Source organism: Phalacrocorax carbo, chromosome 1, assembly GCF_963921805.1.
Source record: "Phalacrocorax carbo chromosome 1, bPhaCar2.1, whole genome shotgun sequence".
In the NCBI taxonomy this organism is placed as follows: domain Eukaryota; kingdom Metazoa; phylum Chordata; class Aves; order Suliformes; family Phalacrocoracidae; genus Phalacrocorax; species Phalacrocorax carbo.
The window spans coordinates 40330052-40352323 of record NC_087513.1 but is presented as its reverse complement, the minus strand read 5'-3'; the positions used below and the strand labels follow the sequence as shown (position 1 = coordinate 40352323).

General features: G+C 40.2%; 1 protein-coding gene across 1 annotated transcript in view; it reads left to right on the top strand.

The window, feature by feature from the left end:
- PTPRR (protein tyrosine phosphatase receptor type R) overlaps nucleotides 1–22272 on the top strand; it is a 154152-nt gene that overhangs the window by 107719 nt on the left and 24161 nt on the right. Inside the window, exons 7-8 of the mRNA XM_064449550.1 lie at nucleotides 10537–10723; nucleotides 17010–17094. Coding sequence (XP_064305620.1) covers nucleotides 10537–10723; nucleotides 17010–17094 — 272 coding nt within the window. The remainder of the gene's footprint in view (nucleotides 1–10536; nucleotides 10724–17009; nucleotides 17095–22272) is intronic.

Genomic DNA, 22272 nt, shown 5'->3' with positions numbered 1-22272 from the left:
AGCTCCAGGTCACTTACCTGTCTGTTCCTCGTCACCTACTCAGCCCTAAATGGGACTGTACAGATTGGCAATACCTCTTTTAAAGGTCTATCTAATCTGTCTGAAGTGCAAGACAAAGTACAGCTTGGTATGCAGGCTTTTACAGATGTCTTAAAAGCATTCAAGCATTGCTCCATTTCAAATTGCAAGCCTAAATGGATTTCCTAAACTTCATTTTCAAAGGCAATCCAGGCACTTTGCACATCAATACATTCGTTTGAGCAAGCGTTCCCATAGAAAGCAAGGCTGGAAGGAAAACCAGGCTATTAAAGTGAATCCAGAAGAAAAATCTGGGCAGAGAGAAAGGTTTATACGCCTCGCTTAGGTGTCAGCTCTGGAAACTTCATAAGCAGCTAAACAGCAGACCTAAGTGCACATATATGGTTCCTGTCTCTAAGAGCCTAAATCCCATCAAGCACATAAGTTACTCTGGAAATGGGACTGTGCCTTCCAAAGTGTATGAGCTAAAAGGATTTTTGGTTTGTACAGGCAGCCTTAGATGCTTTGTCCACTGTGGGACTGAGTGGAGTAGTTTTGCTGGCTCCTTTTAGAAATGTCCATAGATGGCGCAGCTCTGTTGAGCAATGGTGTGAGTCTGGAGGTTTTACATTCTTCAGGAACTGCTGCTGTTCAGTAATTTCTTCAAAGTGCACTAACAATTCATTTGTCTGCTTAGAAATCTTCTGTGTGACACTTGCAGTAGTTTAAAGATAATGAAGACCAAGTCAAATAAACAAGAAATGTGCTTTTTTATTATCTTAAGGTTGACAGGGTGTAGTAAACGCCTCTTTTCCCAGATGTTTCTTCCTGTCTTTCCCAAATGGCAAACTCACCAGGAAAGAACTCATTGTACTGATTAGTCTTCAAGTCACAATAAAAAATAGTTTTCTCTTACTGATACTGTCTGAAGATGCTGTCCATTTACATTAAGAATACTCCTACCCATGTCTTTTTCCAGGTCAGCTGGTTTTGGTTAAAGCCTCAAAAGAGTATTGAAGGACATTAATGTGTGAATAGATTATATATTTGCTCGTTTGGATTTCAGGATTGTAGATTATATTCCTTAAAAGAGCAACAGGTGCAGGATGGAGGTAGAGTTTGTGCTTAAGAGATTAGTTAGTATGGAATACATGAAGCTGAATGGACTTATTGATAAGGCTTCTATTATGGGGGAAAAAAAAAAAACACCAAACCACAAACCTTTTTTCATGTAAAAGCTGAAAAATCTAAGATCAGTCCATTTTTTGTTTGCCATAGGGCTGACCAACTAAATAGCAAAAAATCTTAGTTAAGCAGTCTTAAAAAAACACTTCCTAGAAGCTATTGCTGAGGTGTTGCACCTCTCCTTTCTCATTTATTAGGCCAGTTCTTTCAGGTAAGCTACAGTTCTCTGAATACTGCAGGCAAACACCCTCTAGGCTTGCTGTAGTGCTCACTTGCCAAAGTGAGCCCTGAATTCGCTGGGAAAAGTAATCAGGCTTTGCACCTGGACAAGGGATTTAAATGGGAAATGATGGTGCCTGGCTACATGTCCTCCAAGGCATCATGGAGGTACTTATGAGCTGAAATCGTAGAGGGGCAACTCATACAAGTATGACAAACGTATTTTGCAAATTGATTTTTTTTTCTAATTTTCAAGCAAAAGATAGAGCAGACAGAATATTTGGGGTTTTTTAACAGTTCTTGTTGGCTTACCTTATATAAATGCATTATCTAAGCTCATTAAGTTGTGCATTTGTTTAATCTGTGCAGCTCTAGCAGCTAATTATTATTCCTCTCCACTCTCTTTTCCCTTTCCCTATTCTTTTAATCCCTTTTGTTTATATTCATTGTAGCTTAGTTTAAATTAGCTTGTGCATTAATCAGAGAGAGAACAGGTCATCCAGTATGTTTGTGCAATGAGGCCTCCAGTATGAAATAGAGCAATGCTGCAATGCAAGCAGATAATAATAGCAATAAACAAGACTGCATGCAATTAAAGCTCTACCATCTAAAGCAAATTAACCAGAAATTAGTAAACATATATTCAGCTCTTTGAAAAAACAGCTCAAATAAGCACAACAAATTAGCATCTTCATTTATTTTTACTTCTGAACATTTAACTCAGTTTTCACTCATGCTGAAAACATGTATATGTGAATAGGAATCAGAAATAGAGCTTTATGTTACTGTTCAATTTTTATTGGAGAGAGAAGTTCGCGTGACAAAATGCAATTTGATTGTAGAAATAATCTACAGGAAAAGATGGGAGTTTGTATAAGCTTTGCATTTTTGAACAGTCAGTTCCCGTAGCCGAGCGACGTAGCCTTATCGAGGGCAGAACAGGAGCGAATTGGCAGTACATTAGAAAGCATGATTAAAAGAGGGAAAGTTGAAACTACTCTCATGTCAGCTGTTTTCCTCTACAGGATATTGAGCCATTCCTGTCCTAACCAGATACTGATTGCTTAAAACTTAGTCCAGAAGTACTTGTCAAAACCGTTTCCTCAGTTCATTTTGACATGCGGAGTTGTGAGTAGATCCTGAGAATTGTTTGCAATTTAGTGCTAGAGGTATTGGCCTGCTCTCGCTTGTGGCCATGGTCTCCAGACCCTCTGGAGAGAACAAAAAATGCCTCCACTTTCCAGAAAAGCTATTTAAACTTTATAGCTGAGGTTCCTGATAAGTTTCTAAGGAACCACAGCAGGTTGGAGGATGCTGCCAGGAGGTTTCTTGTAGCTAGGAAGCTGCAAAAGATTGGAAGTCTTGCCGCACAGCAGCCATATATCCCTCTTCTTCTCCTTTCACACAGCTTGCTGTCGTCACTTTCGGACCCCTTCCTCAGAGTAAGAGGCAGGAAGCATCAGTTTTTCAAGTGACAAATAAGTGGGGGAAAAAAAAATAATGCAACACAGGAATACTATGAGGAGAGCTGTGTTATAGAGCAAACATGAGCAGAAATGGCAGATGTTCTTTCCAAGAAGATGTGTAGGATCAGCATACTTCATCCTATTGCCTCCCTTATAGTCCTGAGCTTAAGTATCTTCCATCAGTGGCTTTCTGGGGGTAGGTATTAGCTTCAGTGTTATACCCAGTTTACTCCCTCTGCACTGTAAATTACATTTTCTGGCTGGTGAGATTGGACTGCCCCCACAAATGGCTTCAGGTGCATCTTAGGTGCAGATGGCTGTGAGGCAGAGTAGAGGTATGATAATTATCAATAATATTAATGATTGAATTGCTAAGCATGCCTGTGGAAACATTGGGCTGATATCTACATATCTGTCCAGGATCTCCTCTCTGGAGAGGAAAAATCAAAGCCAGAGGAAGGTTAATCTGTGAGAGGAATAAGGCTTTGGAAATGAGGCCAGGTTCCTATAGAAAATGAGAGGTCCGCTGTTCCTAGGCATGACAGGAGGTCAGTAGGTAACTTCTGGTGTTTAAGTAGCGCTGATATGTCAGGGGGTAGCAGGAGAGGGGGGAAGATCAAGTTTGACAACCTGCACCCCAAAGTGCTGAAAGTAGAACTCTGGTCCTGCATTTTTTATTTCCATGCATAGCAAAGTTGCTGCAAAATGACCAAACATGAGTTGAATAGAACAGGTCCTTCAAGGTATTAGGCTGTATCAATTTAGATTGGTGATAATGCATATTTTCCTTTAATGCAAAGTAAATTGGTCATTTTACATTCATAGTTAGAGATTAAAAATCAATTTGTATTCCTCTGCTGGTGTTTTTTAAGTAAATGATTGCCGTAAATAATACTGAATCTTGAAATCAGTTGAAGAGTGATTTCCTTTAGAAATAAGTACCTATGACAATTGATTGCAAAATGACTTAAGGTAACTTGAGAAATGACACAGATTTAGGGAACCTTGGGTTTTAGTCCTGCATCCAACAGTAATTATTTTTTGGCCTTGTTAGTTGGTTGACCGCAGCTTCTGATTTTTGAGTACTTCGGTTTGGGTGTCATATGGGTTTGTTTTGTTTAAAAATATTACTAATGCCAGGCCTGAGTGGGTTTCTAAAAGCTGCAGAACTTTTTCAAGTGAAAACCAATAGCAATGCAGAATTGTCAGCAAGCAAATCAGAGATCATTTGAGAAACTGAGTTATCATCATGGATCTACCAAACAGCATCTGTAAAGCAAGGCTTCATAGGGCACCTGGGAGTGTAAAAATAAAAAGTACATTATATGCAATAAGTACTGTGTGCAAATATTAATTTATTAGGATGACATTCACATAGTTACATAATGAATTTTTTTAGTCATTATTTTCCCAAACTAATACTGATGATATTGCTTGACCTTTGTTGAAAGTAGGAGTAAATAAGAGGATAATTGCATTAATGGGTATTGTCTATTATCAGAACTTGTGGGGGTTTCTATCAGAATATTCTCTAATATGTGCTGCAGCACAACAGAAAACTGAAACTTATGTGCTCTACATTTCCAAGAAAATAATGTAGACCTAGGAAAAAAAAAATATTCTTTTTTTCAAGTTTGGGTGCTCAGTAATGGAGTTTTGCCTCGTGCTTAGAGGACTTGTTTGAGACAGTATGCTGATGGTCAGAAAAAACCCAAGAGATTACCACATCATTTAATACAACCATACTCTTATTCAGCTCCACTTTCCCAAGATATCCAGTAATATAAGCAGTACAAGGTGATGATACATATTTCAGGCTAGGACGTACAGAGCAAGAATCATACATAAGCATTTGTGAAAAATACATAAACCATTCTTATGCTTGTTAGAAGCAACTATTTATCAATACTGTGAATGTTACTTTAAAATTTATCAGATTATATTTCACCTCAAATGAGAGTCATCTCTTAACCTTCTGAGGACTGACTGTAATGGATGTTATAAATCTGGATTTGTGAAGATATGTCTCAATCTTATATTAGAAGATCTGTGCTATGGTTTGCCCAAGACTGAAAGAAAATGGCAGTATGTTCAGTCTTCTGCAAAGATTGTTAACCCCTCTGTATTTCTGCTTCTCTACTGTTCCCTTTTTTAATGCTAATTTTTCTTAACGAAGTCAATGGGAGTTATGCAGTATCCTATTTTTATTCATTTTATATCGAAATACAGGATTAATAACAACATTATGTCCTTTTCTGATTTACTGTCCTTTTCACACCCAACCACAGCTTTCCGTATCACATAGTTTCATCTACATGACCATGTTTTCTCATAGCTATTTTGCTAAAAGCAGTAGGAAAGCTGAGACCTGTATTTTTCTCATTGTCCTTTTTATAAATCTATTTTTTTTTCCTTTCAAGTACTCTACTGAAACATAAAACTAAGTAAGCAAGTGAAGTCTGGCACCAGTAAGGTAGTAAGTGGTAGAAACCACATGCCTACTTGTGCTCTCAGTACAACTGCAGCAGTGCAAAACCCACGTGAATTGAGAGCATTTGCTGATGAGATGAACCAGCAGGGGAAGAGAATCAGGACCCATGTCTAGACCTAGTCTGTGAGCACTAGAGAGGGAAATGCAGAGGGGAAGTGCAGTGTTTTTCCCATAGTCCCTGCAGTAAAGCCCAGAGAGAGTAGCCCTACAGAGCATCCCCTGGTACAAGCGGGATCTGAGGACCCAGAACAAACTCCCTCCCCAGTAACCACCGCCAGCACTGCTCTTCCCGCTAATTAATGGCTTCCTTCCACCTGCACAGCTGACACAGCTCCTGCCTCCGCAGCGCAGAAGCTCTGCAGAGGGACAGAGGGCCGAGAGAGCAGAAGGAAGCGCCTCCCACGTCTGCAATGCTGGGGTCGGAGGGCAATGGCTCTTGGAGGGCAGCGGCCATCACCGCTGCTTCCAAAACTACTAGAGAGAATGAAAAGCTGAGGACCGGGAATCTGGGCGTTGCATTTTTCAGGAGTGCTGAATAAACATGGGAACATGTATTTAAAGAAATTACCCAGCTTAAATAAACAACTGGGAAAACGTGTTGGGTAATTGGATTTTGATAATCACCAGCTATGGCTTAATTTTAGGGTTAGGGAAGACCTGGAAATGACCTTGCTAATGATTAATAGGCTTTAGTAACCTGGTGGCCCTCCAAGGTGGACAGGTGGAGCTTCCTTTTGAGAGTTTTCAAACAAACATTGCATTAATCTTTTTTTTTTCAGTCATGAGCTGTAATAAAATCTGCTTCTATAAATGTATTATTAAAAATACTCTAGTGGATTCTCATCAGTGGACTTGTTCCTATTACCCAATTGAAAAGAGGGCTGTGAGTAAGTAGTAAGACCCCCTCTGGGATACTAGACAATACACAGACACAAGTGGTTTCCTGATTGCACTTATTCACGTACCAAGTGATGAAGTGGCTGTCCCAGCTGGTTAAACTTCAGAAGAGTTAGTCTCATACTGATTTTAATGCAATGTTGTCACGAATGTTTAAATTCCTCAGATTCCTCACATGATGCTCTTTCCCATTAAGACGCAATCTCAAGGGCATGCTGGGGGAGGTGTATCATAAGACAGCCTTCTCTAATTTGGCCCCTAATTAACATGGGGAGCATAAAGAATATAAAGATATTTAGAAGGTAAAAAAGAGTTGTAAATATACAGAAATAAGGGAAAACCCATGTGTACAGCTCCTTCATTCTAATTTAAAATGGAAAGATATTTATATGTAATGAGATGTATATGTGTGTGTGTACACATATTTGGAGGAATCCAAGAAATATTAGTTGTCTGACTAGCCGTGTCACTGGTCCCACTGGTCTGATAGTGATTTCTTTATTCAAAACCTGAATAGTTCCAGTTCAGGAGCTTTTCTCTCCTTGCCAGGAGACAAGGGATAGTTACCAAAAATTTCAGCAGGCATTGGATTAGGTGCCACCTCCTTGTTGCTCTGTGGCCAGCCTTGTGCAGCTCTTCCAGTAAGGGGGGAATAGGTGGGCTTACTGCCTAACCTCTTTCCATCAGTAAAGAGAAGAGAATTCTTCCTTTGTGCTCTTTCCTACAGAAAGTTAAGAATTTAACTGCTGGAGAAACACAGAGAAACTGTTGGAGACCAGATCAGGACCTGAGACTATAAGCATCTTCTATTAGGACGTACAAGAGCATGATGGGTTCAGGCCCTCCCTGGTCTTTCCAGACAAGGCAAAATGTCCTGTTCTCAGCTTATTCCTCAGCATGGTATTGAATGCAATAAAGAACTCTGCGTGATTAATGTGAATTTTGGCAATAGTATTGGTAATGTAAACATCATTAAAATCCTTTTATTAAGTAAAGCATACTTCTTCAAAAGTGTTCTTTGAGATGTCACTTTTATGGAAGAATTACCTTTAGACTTCTTATCTATTGTATATCCTCTTATGGACTTTCTAAAAAGACCGCTATCTTTTAGGTAATTATTTTCTCCCCTATATTCAGTTTTTATACAGCATGTAGCTTTTAATGTGTTAAATATGCAGCTAAAAACTATTTCTTCTTTCCAGAGTAAGTTATTTGATTCTCAACACCGGTATTCGTCAATAATCCCCATAAATGGTAAAAGCTGTAAACTCAAAGTTATAATTAGATCAGGTATATTTTTTGTTGTTGTTAGAAAGGAAATAGTCTTTTTGCCAAGACTGTCAGTGATAACAACGTAAAAGCCAAAGAAAATATTAACATTTTCACCGTACTTTGTTATTGAACAATGCGAATACTTTTCGTCTATATTAAGGAGATCTCAATAGGCTCCCCCAGAAGTATGTCTGGGTCTAAATTGCTGCCCATTTCTCAATCAAAGGTAGCATAAACAGTTTTGGAGTGGTTCATTGCATACCTCTCTAGTGGATTTCTCGATTGTTTTCAAAAGATTGGACTTGCAGTATACACCATCAGAGCCACCTGTTTGAGGGACTGCCTTTTTCCATGGAATAAATTGCTAGTCATGGCCAGAAGAGGTGCTTTCACAGGAGGGTTTTTGTGAGAAAGCGGTCTAACAGGATGTTTTCCTTGAGAAGCGATGAGAAGCTGGGGGGACTGGCTTTCCCCACAGGTGGGGGCAGTCCCCAGGGGGGTGGGATGGGTACATGAGCCAGGTCCCTTCCACAGGGTCTGGCAGAGAGCACCCACTGCCGCTGGCTTGCAGCATGCCCACCTCCCAGGCTGCTACAGCTCCTGGTTTGGGCACGAGCACTGGCACCACCAAATGGGGCTTCGGTAACAACGCAGGGTGTGTGGCAAGCCACAGAGCACTACTGGTAGCTTATGCATATATCAGTTACTAGTAATTTCTGCTCAGACTGCTACTTCACTTCTGCCTACCTCCTAGCAAAATTAGCAGAATCACACCCTACCTGCTTCCCTCTGCCAACAGAGATGTCCCCGTATACCCCAGGAGGCAGCCAGCTGCCTGCAGCCGCCTTGACTGCATCTTGCCTCTCCCACCTCTGCTTCTGTTGCTGACTCACTGTTACCATCCGCGGGCCTGGGCAGCAAAGCTCTTGCTATCACCCACCCATCAGCTAAGCTGAAATTGGCTCATGGACACTAGTGCACAATGTGAGATTCACCAATTCCACCAGGTGATCTTGTCTCTTGGCTATTGGTGCTTTGTGTTTTGCTAAGTGACAGGTGAGTGACTGAAGTAACTTCTATTCATGCAGACTGACATGATAGAAATGGTTTCATTTAAAATAAAATTACTGAAGGATGTACGGACGTGTGTAAGAGGAAGGGAAGCGCATTGAAGTTGTGTCAGAACAAAAAAAAAAAGTTATGTTCATATGGTTACAAACAAAGAAGAAAGCAATAAACCCTAAGAATACATATGCTGGTGGCAGAAGAAGATCAGGAAACAGAACAGCAACACCAGCACTAAGTAAGGAGTCACAGTCTCTGAAAAGAAGTAATTTGCTCAAATATGTGTGCAGGCAAATACTTATGGGCCACCCATAAATAATGGAAGGGCAGTAAAGAGCAAGTAGTAACACAAGCAACTTCTGCTGCAGGCTAGAGGAAAGCATTCCCTCGGTATTAATAGCACCTGCTTCACAGATACTGATTATGTCTGTAAGATATTTATAATAACGTGATATCACTGCAAAAGGGACAGTTGTACCTTAACAGCATCCCAGTGTCTCATAACACTCACCCCGTGGGGTTCTCCCACCGATACGAAATGCACCCAACCATGCAGAGTTCTAGCAGGAAAACTGGAGTCACTGGGTAATTAATTAACCAGCAAATGGTTAATCACAGACATACATGATTTTAAAAATGGGCAAGGGGTAGAGTTGTATCCTCAACTGGCAGGATGACTATTAGGAGAGACTTGAGGTAGAGGTGTTAAGTTGTGGTCGTATATATCCGAGCATGGTAGAGCAACTGAGAGCTTAAAGAACTCCCCTGTAAGCATACATTAACAGCGAGATGATAATGTGCAGAGGTAGGAGTGAAACTTGCATTGTCATATCTCTATATGTGCATAGCTGCTTTGTAAACGTTAGAGGCGTTTACACTGGGCTGGGCATCTCTAGCTCATTTCAGACAGCTGAATCTTACAGTCTTATAGTACTGATTTCTGATTAGTAAACACAAAACCTTTGATCAGTGCCTACAAATGTGTGTTTAGTCATCACAATTCACTAAGCATGGATTTATTGCAATCAATATGCCTGAAGTTAAGATTTGACTAGATAGCATTTGATCAATGGGTTGAAACTATGAAAAACCACAGTTTTCCTAAGTGTTGTTTGGAGAAAGCAACAAAAAGGGTAGAGCTCATACCAAGCACACAGAAGTGTGCTTTATTTTTATTTTCCCAGCTCAGAGGTGTTGTTGAATCCAGCTTTATTTTCCTGTAGTAATGTGAAATGTTGATGACTTTGATTGTCGTGCAAGAGATGTTTGGCATTTCTGAATAACCCCTCTAAGACTGTGACCGTTCCTCCTCCTGGGACGCAGCTCATTTATTGTGGTTTACTGCCTCTCCCTTCTCTCTTACCTAGCATAAGGCATTGCCCACTGTCTTGGTAGTCATGGTGTTTGCATTGCCTTTCCACTTATGTCTGCTGATTTTATCACTTTTTCCCCTGTATATGTCTCACCGTATATTTAATTTTAGTAGGTTCTTCAACATATAGCTGACACACAGAATATTTATTTCCAGGTTGTTATATATATGTTAGAAATAATTCACCTCTTTTTTCTGTGAAACATTTCTTCCTTACTAAGATATCACTTTCACATTTGACATCCATAAAGATTAAGTAGCATATAGGGAGCAGTTTCTACTTCTAAGAATAATCCAGATAGTTGCTCCCTAGGACACTGTTCTTGCAGCATCAGCTGTCAGAGTCAGGAGGTAGGATGACATGTAAAATCTTGGTTTTCTGGCCACCCAGTGCTTCCAGTGAAACCAGTCTTGCAGTCTTTGCACACCCAAGTCTCCCAGTGACTACACAGAAATTCAAGGTGCATAAATAACTCAGGATCAGCTGCATGAGTATGGGACTTACAGTAACACAGATCTGATATAGTTGTTTTATTTATTTTCTAACACAGACGAGGCTCCAATGTCTCACTGACTTTGGATATGACCAGTTTGGGAAGCGTTGAACCTTTCGTCACTGTGCCGACCCCACGAGAAAAAGTAGCGATGGAATACCTACAGTCAGCCGGCCGTGTCCTGACACGGCAGCAGCTTCGAGACGCGGTTGCATGTTCTCATTTACTTCAAACAGAATTCATGGTGAGTTTAACAACAAGCTATATATGAGGATTTTTTATATAATTGGCACAACAGAAACTGTGGAGAAAAAATAATTGGGCAACACTTGAATGTCAAGGTACAAATCATTTCTGAAGGGCAGATAGTTTCAAGGTGGTGTTTTATGTTTATGCACTAAAGACAGATAAGTAAGTCAGTTATATCCATACAGAATACAGATTCCTCTCAGTTTGAAGTCCCGTTCATAGATGGGATGAATGTTGTATTAGATCTACAGTACAAACAGCCGGGACTGTAACACTGTGGCAGTTTCAAAAAGAGATCATAAAGGCTGTGATGACAGAAGACACAGTAATAATTGGAGATTTTGTTTATTTCCATGTAAACATCACGTATGCTTGTAATTTGAGGACTAAATTTTTAGTCGCTATAAATGACTTTTTTGGAGCAGACAGGGACACCCACAGTCAGTCAGTACAAACTACCTTTAACAAGCACTCCATACAGCAAGCCTAATATACTCTAGACCAAAAAAACTGAAGTATCCTACAAGTTTATTTAATATTAAAAGGGGTAAGAATCTAAAATGAAGACAGTGGCCAGGTAGAAACAAGTCAGAGCAGAAAAACTCAGACAGGGAAAGCACATTATTAAATATTGCTTTAAGAAGAACTGAAAAAGACTGATATTGCAAAACATCCAGAGGTTATAAGAAATAAGGAGACACTCTTTACAAGGGAAATAGAACAAAGCATAAACTGAAGCCAGTGGACAGTGAAAGTTGAATAAGGCAGGCCAACAAAGGTTTTGAATTAAAAAAAATCGTAACTTCATTTTAAAAATAGATTTAAAGCACGAACCTCACCACAGAGTACAAGGATCAATAGAGGATCAAAAGGGTAGAAAACAGATTTGGAGAAGGTGAAGCAATAGGAGATAAGTGGCTGCATGATTCGTATCTGTGTTGACCACAGAAGAACGTAGGGAATTTTCTGCCTCTGTGGCAGGAGTAGATTCAAACAGGTCACTGGAGGATCTGTCTGATATTGAAATGTTAATAGAAGAGATTCTAGAACAAGTCAATAAAATGAATAAAAGCTACTCAGTGGAATAAGCTGGTATTCACCCAGGAACCCTAAAGGGGTTCATATATGCAATTACTGATGTATTAACTGGGCAGGTGCAACCTAGCACTTGGGCTCCAGCAGCTGAGGAGTCAGAGGGCCAGAGGTAATAGGAGTTTTTCAGAAGGGCTCCAGAAGAGATCCAGGGACCTGCAGGCCTATAAATCTGATGACTAAATCAGAGAAAATGGAAGGAATTATAACAAAGAAAGAAGCCAATAGATAAATGAACAAATGCAATACAGTGGGGAATAATCAACAGTGTAGCACTGGAAGGTTTTGTTGCTTCTCAGGGTAAAAGGAGGTCACCAGTGGAGTCCCAGAGGCATCTGTTCTGGAGCTGATACTGACCAAGATGCTCTTAAGTCATCTGGAAAAGGGAATAAATAGTAAGGTGGTGAAGTTTGATGGTGACACTGAATTACCAAGGGTAGTAAAATTAAAAATAGACTTCAAAGAAATTACAGAAGGATTTAATGATAAAATGTTATGCATCTGGGAGAAAATAGTTCTTTATACTTTGATGGGTTCTGAAACACAAAGCTAAGAATCTTGGGAAAAGAACTAGAGAATAATATAGAAAACATCTTTATGACATTGGAAAAATCTATATTGCATTCACGGCTGCATGCTGCTCTGATCTCTCCATCTCAAAGCACATACAGAAGTATGGCAAACATAATCACAGACTAGAGCAGTTTCTGTATCAGGAGATACTAAATTGACAAGGACTTTTCTGCCTAGAAAAGAGACTGTGAGAGGCCCTGACAGAAGTCTAATAGCTCAAATTGAATAAATAGAGCCACACAGAAATGTGTATCCTGGCAAGGCATGTAAGAGCAGGAAGACTTATACAACCCCTTGAGCACAGCACAGGTCTAACAAAGACACACAACTAATTCAGTTCTTATTAAACATGCCAGAGCACGTGATCCCTCAGGTTTCATTTTGTTTTCAATTTGTGCATGTAAGTCAATAGAATAGATGATGAGTGCTATCTCACTCTAAAAATAGCTTTTCATTATGAATAATTGCATCCTATGAAGCAGTCCTTTCATTCACCTTTAAAAAGCCAGGACTAATAGTAAAAGTTAGTTGCTTAAATAAAGTAAATCCCTCAGTTGTTTTACCAAAGCTTGGTCAGAGAGTGTACATGTGAAAAATTACAAGCATCCAACATACTTTTATCACCAGTTATGCCATCAGTTCTCTACCATTCTGCTGCTTAGTTAGGAAAGCTAAAAGGAATAACTTCAATGTGCTTAAACCCCCCATGTTAGGAGACAGTGTGTACAGACAACTTGGCACCTCCACAGAATTCTATTTACCCGAATCCTCTCACACAGCATCTGTGCACAGCTCTGGGGCAACGGAGACTCACATTTTATTTGTTACTGGGGGGCACAACCTGGCTTTGGCCATTTGGTGTTTCCACAGAATTTTATTGAAAAGATCAAGACTTGTCTCTTCCATTTTTAAACCATTTTTAAAAATGTGTTTTAGGATGAAGCTGTTGAACACTATCTGTTTAATATCTTCCTTGCTACAAATAACAGCTTTAGTAGGAACTTGAGGCATGCAAAGAACGCAATATAACTCTCACTTGTTCTGCTCACTCAGCTTGTTTTAACTAGCTAAAGAAATACAATAAGACAGTTCTCTTGATTCTAAAATTATTAGTTCCCATAAAAACCTTCCAAGTGTGCAAAAAGTGGAGAAATGTTCGAAGTTTTCAATGGAAAACTGAAGCATGAGCAATCTTGAGTTATTTTTAGTTCTTTAATTAAAGTTTAAGGTTTTGATTAACAACTTAGGGGGCATTAACTTTAATTTTTAATTGTAAAAACTGGTAAGTTACTATCAAGGTATTTTTCCATAATACTTATTAAGAAAAAAGAGCTATTTTCCTTCTTCTCTTTAATGATAACAAAAAGTTTGGCTACATTTACTTGGGAGAGTATACCTGATTTGGAAGGAGGAAGAAACATAAATTGCCCATCATACACTTCTTTAGTAGCCTGACCTGCTACTGTTCAATAGACAGAATGTCTGAAGCAGGTGACAGAACAGAAAATTTCATTATTCCTGAAATATTGGAATGTCAGAAAATACAGTCCTGCATGGGAAAGTGCCAAATTGTTAAATCTATGAAAATTTGTTCTCATAAAAATGGAAGGATGGGTAAAATGAACATTTGCCTGAATTTTTGTAAATTTTGCCATATTTTCTTAAATGTTTTCAGAGACCTAAACCATATCTCTTTGAGTGTATGAATATTTGTAACATTTAAAGGCTAATGTGAGCCAGAATAGCTGTTATTAGAAGAGTATTGCCCAGAGTGGTGAAGTAGCCCATAAGCAAAGGCACATAGGCATATGCATGTATAATTGCATGCATAAAACTGAGCACACGACTGTGTGCAGTTATTTGTAATTATTTATATATAATCAGTATATATGTTTAATAAAACAAATCTTTATGTATTGTCTATATAACTACATAACTTGTGTGCTAATTTGCACACGTTCATGCATGCCATTTGCAATCTGCTGGGCTTATTTTCCCCCATGTTAGCAGGAACATTATCCCTATAATATCCTGATGTTTTTTTCTGGAATCATCTCTTGCATTTCACAGCCAGCTTCAGAGTAAGTGACTCCTCTGTGGCTGTGATCCACAGTGTATTATCAGATTTCTGTCTGTGCCCTTGACTCCACAAGTACTTACTACTGGGAGGAGTCCACTGACTAGAAAGTGTTTACAGGATGTAAGTGATTAATTGACCTTGCTGGTCCAGAGAAGTGCGTTTCTGTTTTCAACTCAGTGGCATTTCTCCATCTGTCAGTAACTCACCAACTGATGAACGTTTTTAAAATTTCAACAGGCATCAAGCACGGAGACAGCCAGGTGGCTGGAAGAGCCCCACTGACCACCGTCTCTTGTTTTGCAGGCGGTGGACTCTTCCTCACATCTTTTTTGAGTCTCTAGATGACAGACCTAGATCACATTAAACAAAAGCTTAACATATTTCTTGCTCTCCGTTGGTATATCACTGAGCAGGGAAGCCTTTCAGAAGCCTTGCACTGGTGGTGTTTATACTAAGCCAGAACTGAACCAGGGAAGCTCTAGATCAGCCACTAGGCCAGTGCAAGATGCTTACAGCCCATACCAGAGCCCATTAGGACAATTCTGAGCCCAAGGGCTGAGGGGAAGAGCATCACAGAGGTCACCACTGGGAAGGGGTGAAAGTCAGAGGTGGGTATGAGAGGGGTGTGGGCGCTCATTTTGTAGTTCCAGGGAGGTGGAAGGGCCATCATAAGCAGGACAGAGGTGACATGGTTTGACCTGAAGGAATGGGAAGAGGTTTATGCAGAGTGGAGCTTTACAACTGAGAACATCCTGCCCTTAACACAGGCATCATATGAATGACAGTACAGAGAGATGAAAAAAGATTGGGTGAAGTATCTGCAGGGAAGGTATATCTTAGCAGCAACACTTCGGCTGGCCTGAAGTGAGAGGCAGCAAGTCATTCTCTTGAGGAGTCAGCTGAAGAGCAAGGAAGAGATCAAGGAAGAAACTGAATAAGGGAGAGAGGAAGAATAAAGAAGGCCCACTAAACACACAGGCATCAGGCAGAGAAGGCAGAGAAATAAAAACCAACACAGAAGTTTCAGCTTCGTGTAGTAAGCCAAGTGGAGAAGCAGAAAAGAATCAAAGCAATTCATATTGACCCATCTAAATTTTATTTAACTTTGCCTTCTCTTCAACCAGAAAAGTAAGAGGATAGCTTCCCCTGCTGGGTGAACCCATGTAAAGATCTACTCTTGGATGCATCCTTGGCAAGCTGTTAAGGGTCTTGTCCCTATTTCTCTCACAAAAGCCTGCAGCAGCTAGTCATGCTGAGCCGGACCAGAGCTTGGGTCCAAAGGACAGTGGCCATGCATCTAATCTGTGCCAAAGCCCTGGACAGGAGTTAGAAGCCAGCTGATTTTGGAGGAAAATCGTTAAGTAAATTTTCCAGTGGTGCAAGTTGAAGGACGTGTGCACTGAATAGGGTCGGAATATACCTTTTGTGCCTCCTCATGTTCCTATGTGTCTGTAAGAGAATTATTTAATATGCTGCTGTCTCTTTGGATAGATGTCCTAGGCCAGCAATTAAGTTTACAAGTGACTAGTAATGACTGTGCTTTTAAGTAGAAGTATTAATTTACTGAAGATCAAATTCCAGCTTACCCTAAGCTAATTTAAATAGTTGTGGCCAAAAAAATTCTGTGAAAAATGAAGAACTGAGTAAACTGAAGCATTTTTTAAGTGTCATTTTGCCAGATTGTTTTGGTTGGTAAAACATCCCCCACGATCAGGAAAAAAAAAAACAACCCTTACATGTTCCAAATGGTTGGTTTTATTCAATTGTAAGAATACTAACAATGTCTCAGGACCTCAAAACAAAATTATTCTTCTTTCCCCTTAGACCAAGTGAAACGTGTTCAATGTGTTCATTGAAAAATTGGAAGATTTTTACTTTTCACGCTGACAAACAATTCAAAAAAAAGTAATTTTAAGTTGATCAGATACTTGTCATTTGTATATTTTTGGAACTTCAAGCAAACTGTCACATTAGTTACTTGCACATCTGTGTATTTAAAGAAGACAACACGGGTCAGTCACTAAAAGATCAAAACGAGAATCAAGCTTCAGATTTTTATTACACTTTTGGATCACTGGATGCAGACATTCTTGTAGTTTCTATAAAAAGCAAGTGAGGTCTTTGACCTTGTTAAGGGCTTCACACAAAATAAAAAATATTTGCCACATATTAATAATTAATTATTTTGAAGGTTCCTCCCCCAATTATGTAAAATGTTCACTCCTCTGCTACAGTACTGCACTTTTCAACTCCACTTTTCTAGAACTATTGTGTATTTTAACCTCTCTCCTAATCCTGTAAAAACTTTGCTTTTAATAATTTATCACAAGTGTTCCTTGGAAGTCACCCCTTCAATATGCAACTCCTTGTGTTTATTAAAGGAAGGGTGTTGACAGGCTTGAGGTGGGAACCACTTTTTTTTTCCTAATAACTTTGATGTCGAAAGACAGTTGTGTAACAGCAGATGGCCTTCTGGTGATAATTTCCTGCGTGGCTCCTTTGGAAGCACAACTCTGATTTAATTTATTTTTTATAGGAAATACCAATGAATTTTGTGGATCCCAAAGAAATCGACATCCCAAGTCATGGAACTAAAAACCGCTATAAAACAATTTTGCCAAGTAAGTGAATTAGCCCATGGTGTCTTACTACGACGTTTAGTTCTGCTTTGAGAACATCTTGCTGTGAAAACCTAGCTGTCTTTATCTTTGACTGTTGTGTACCTATTAATAAACATATTTATAGTCTATGTAGAAAGACAACAGAAGCCCAGTGCTGTAGGACTGGCAAAAGCAGAACTCTCACTGGATGCCTTAGTAGGTACACACTTTGGTGGCATCCCAACCACATACTGAATGCAGCCTGGGTGCATTCTGGCTTTCTTGGGAGGACAGGTGAGGTAGATGGGTAGAGAGGGGTCTGCTGTGCCTCACAGCAGCTCCCCTGATCTGGAGAATTGGAGGACCGAGACTGTCACTGCCATCACAGCCCACACTGTTTTGCAGTCACTGAATTACCTCTGGTTTGGTCAAGCTACTTGGGATCCTGTCCAACATTAAGCGTCCCAGATGGAAAAAAGCAAGTGCATCCTACCCTTTCTTGTAGTGGACTTCCATCTTTATAAGTCCTCTGGTGTTGATTTTCTTTTCCATGCACCATACGGCTTTGTGGAAATCTGTTTACATTTGTAAGAAAACACTTTCACACAGTGCTGCCTCATCGTTGCTGTAAACTTGTTACTGCTTTGCTATAATGCTTCTGTATTTTCATTGGCCCAATTTACTTATTTCCGATGAAGTAACAATTGCTTTGTATAATTATAGGTGATTGAAAACTTTTCAGTGGAATAGTTTTCCTTCAAAATACGCATATCTCTGAAATGCAACTACTTTCATAATATTTGTTCAGGGATAAAGAGATATTCCATTTCTCCTTTATTAATAATTTTGTTTCGTCTTCAGTTTCAAAATACGTTGCCAAATTTTTAACATTGGGCTAAATATAGACATGAATAATTGTGCTTTTATAATATTTTCAGATCACCAAAATGAAAAAGTTCAGTGATGCAAAATGCTGGGGGATGCTCCAACAGAAAAATGTGAATGCATCCTTTTGCTTAGGTTTGGAGTGAAGAATACTTTTAAAATGACAGCATATCCTGTCAGCTAGAAATTTGTTTTCTTATCTCTAGAATGTCCTTGCAGGCCTATGTTATATATTAGTCACACAAATTCACACCCTTTAAATGACAAGATTTCTCTCAGCAAGCCTGAAAGCACTGTAATTTGTTCACATCGTACAAAGGCCTTGCAGTCAAGTTAATGAAAACTGATGGCCTTCAGCCGCTAGATTAGTCTCAGAAATGTGATACGTAGCTGGGAAAGAAACTCTGTGTGAAGTCCTCACTTCCCTTCAGCCACCAGTAAAATTCCCATCGACTTCAGTGTTGGTTCATCTATTGCAACCAATAGCTGTGTACAGCTGAGTGCAATGGAGGAAAGTAACAGAATGCAAGTAATATAACAAGGAATCAGAATATTCAGTGTCCCTTAGAGTCTGGCCCAGCGTCAACAGGATGGCCACAGAGGGTGAAATCCTGACCCCTTTGACGACAGCAGGAGTTTTGCCATCAGATGCAGTGGAGCCAGGACATTGCCAAGCCTCCCTCCACCTGACAGGCAGGATTTTTCAAAAGAGTATTCCCTTTCCGCAGCATCTTGCCATCTGAGCTGCCCCAGCCACCATCAGGTTCTCCGTCAGCAGCGCCTTACAAATGCAATGAGTCCTATTTCCCTGCAGCATGTGTTCCGAATCAGGACGCAACAGCTGGGCCGTGGTTGATGCTGATGAGATTTTGAAGACCAGCACGCCTTTGTGTTTTCACCTCCAGTTAGCCGGGACGTGCTGCTAACTCCGTGGCGCATTTTCAGTCCGAGCACAGTGCCGGTGTGCACCACAGCTACTCACTGACAGGCACTTTGTAACCATCCTCGCAGAAATCAAAGGTCTGTTGTGTGTTAGCACCAGGCTGTTTCAAAGAAGATATTTTGAGGATCGAGGCACATGCTCATAATAAATTCTCACACACCCCGCACCCAGTCTGAGAGGGTTTGGAAACGATTTGAGTGATTAAATAGAACAGCCTTCCCAGTTTCCTGCTCTGATGATATCAGCCTGCTGGCTTCGTATGCCCACATCAGCTTTTCCATTCCCAGCATGGGTGGGTCTCCTGAATCAGAGCACCTGTGGTTACAAGTGACGTTTGAGATGATGGATTATCTCTTAAAAATGGCCAGTCCTGCCAGCTCCACCCTCTGCGCTGTGGAGGATGTTCTCGTTTTCTAAGAGATAATTCTGTGACAGGGTGCACGAGGGTGGGTTCATGTTAATAGATACTACCCAGCCAGGCACACTCATGTAAAATAAAATGAATGCCTAATGAACATTTTTCTATTTGGAAAACTATAAAGTACAGGAAATGTTACATCTCTATGAAAGATGTTTCTGTTGCAGTATAACATAGCCAATGCTCTTTAATATGCTTCTTTAAGTTTTCTAAGTGTTATTTGCTTTATAATAATATGCTAATATAGCTAACAAGGGGACAGTGTGGGATCAGAGGCAAGTGGCTAAACAGTTCCTTAAAATCACTGTTTTTCCGTCCTTCCTCCTGACTGTGACCCCACCCAATGGTCCTGTCAAACCCCGCTCCGTGTCTTCAGCTGCATTCCCTCTGCCATCCACCTACAGCATTTCTCACTCCCTTTGAGCAGGTTTCCAATCCTGCACACAAATTTCCCAGTCTCTCACCACAGTCACATTCTTGTGGCAGAACACCTGCCCCGCTACTCCTTCCCCATTCTCTTACTCCACATCTTCACCTTTGCCTGTCTCCTGCAGCCCCTGCTACATGTCCTGCAGCAGGACCTCAGCTTCAAAGGCCTGTATCTTTTCCCCTTCCTATCTCACTTTTCCACCTCAAACCAGAAACAGAATTCCCATGGTGCTTTAGAGAATGTGTGGGCTCTTGCTTACAAAGGAGCAAGTGGTTGAACACTATTCTGTGGGTATCTTCATCTGTGGGACACATCCAAATTACCTGGATGTCATCCCTTATCCCTTTCTGAAGAGTACCCTCAGTGCAAAAGCCTACATGAAAACACTCCTGGCAGAACAGCAGGTTCATAGTGACATGAACCGCTTGGCGGGTCAGACCCACAAATCCACAAGCTGTTGCTTGAAGTGCTTGTGCTAACACTGGCTCTGGCACTCCAGCTAAAGGCAAGGGGAGAGTTAAATCTAAATCGTATGAACAAAGCACTTTATTATGCAAGCTTATAGACAGATCCTGGAAAATTTTTCTCTTGATGTGGGGAATTTTCAAGCTCCCTTGCACTGTGGTCCTGACCACCAAAGGTCATGTTTGCCCCAGTCCTGCTCCCTGATGAAGGCAATAGTATCACCAGCAGGCTTTCAAAGACTAAAGAAAAAAATCATAATTACAAAGCGGAAGGAGAAAAACTGCTTAATCTTAGCAGAATTCAACATGGGTTGATCAAAGTATTTTTGTATATCCATGTGAGTCGGCAAAATGTGTCCCAGTTGTGGTCACCAGTATCATAACATCTGTAATATTTGTAAATATCCAGTATTATAATAATTTATCTGTGTTAGACTGCATAGTTAAAAAATGTAAATGGATATTAGGCAGACTTTATTTTCAGTAGGTAAGAAAGATTCCTTTGCATGAATGAAATTAATTTTGTATTGCTGAAGCATGTTTTAAAACGCAGAAGTACTTACCATGATAAATCTGTTAAGTTTTCCATTGAGAAATCCTGGTTTATATTGGAAGTGCCAGGAAATGTTTCAGATGAGATTTAAAAATGATGCACAGTTTACAGGTGTTTTATACATGAGGGGTTTTGAGGCAGTTCTATTATTTGCAAGTCTAATAGCCTATTCCCTACCAGGCAGAGATTAGGAATGCAGTCTGGTATGATGCATTCACATTCTGTGTTACAATGTTTACCAAATAATACCAGTATCCATAATTCATTTATAGACTGCAAGCAAAACCAGGCAAAATAGAGGTGGATAAATTTCAAAAGGTTTCAATATCTGAAAGATTTATGATCTTTTGAGCCGCAAGTGTGAGAGCAGTCTGGCTCACAAAATTTTCATTTTCCTTTCCTGCTCACAAAACAAACACTTTAAGGACAGCCCTTCTCACAGTGTTTCAGTCCTACTGTTGGTAAGGCAACTAGGACTGGACTAGGAGTAACAAATGACTTATCTTGGAAATGCAGCAAATGTGAACATACACGTGCCCTAAAGAATTCAGACCATAGTAACAGTCAAAATGGAAGAAGAAAAAAAGAAGAAAACCCATAGTGCAACAAATACAGCCTTTGCAATGGGATAAAGCCCTGGGTCTCCATGACAAAGTGGTGTTCATGGAGTGGATGAATCTCCAGTATGAATGGCAGTGAGGGAGGCTGTCCAGCAGTGCCACCATACAGCCCAGCTTGTTCCCTGCACCAGGCAGTCCCATGGGGGCAAGCTAGGGCTCCTTTACCACCCTCCTATTCCTCCAGTGTGGTGAATTCAGGCCAATATTAATTTGTTAAAGGTGGAGATAGAGGAAGTTTCTTCTACTCTAATGGGAGAGCTATTCCAGACCTCCTGGATACATGGAAGAAAACAACAGTAATTTTGCCTCAGTCAAAATTGTAGGAGACATTTTTTATTAGTAATTATAAGTGCTTAACAGCTCTGCTGCATTTCAAGATGCTTTACAAACATTGATAAATTCAGCCTTGCAGTCACCATCTGTGTCTTTCTGCTGTAGCTTCAGACTCTCAGACTTTACCCTCCTTGAGGAAAAGACTATTACCTCCAAGGTATTTGTCATTCAGGAGAAAACTAATTACTTCCATTTGTGTCCGATGATTGCTTATTGGCTCTGGATCTTTAGCGGTGCTCAGGTTTTCCTCATTCGGAGCTGGGTTTACAGCACTTACCTATTTCATAACTGATCGGGACTGTTAATTTATAAAAGATTCCCATTTGGAAGCAGTGTAAGTTTTGTTGATTGGAGTTGGAAGGAGGTCTCAGAAATTGCAAAACTGATTTAGCTGCTCCTTAGTACAGAGGGATTTATCTCAAGACATGGTAATTAAACTGGATGTTGAGTCTGCTTGGAAGAGGTTTTTTAAGGTAGGGGTCAAGCTACACCAGAATCAGAAGCATTGTGTGAGCTAGAGGAAGCTGGTGTTTTTTCAAGGCCACGTAGCCTG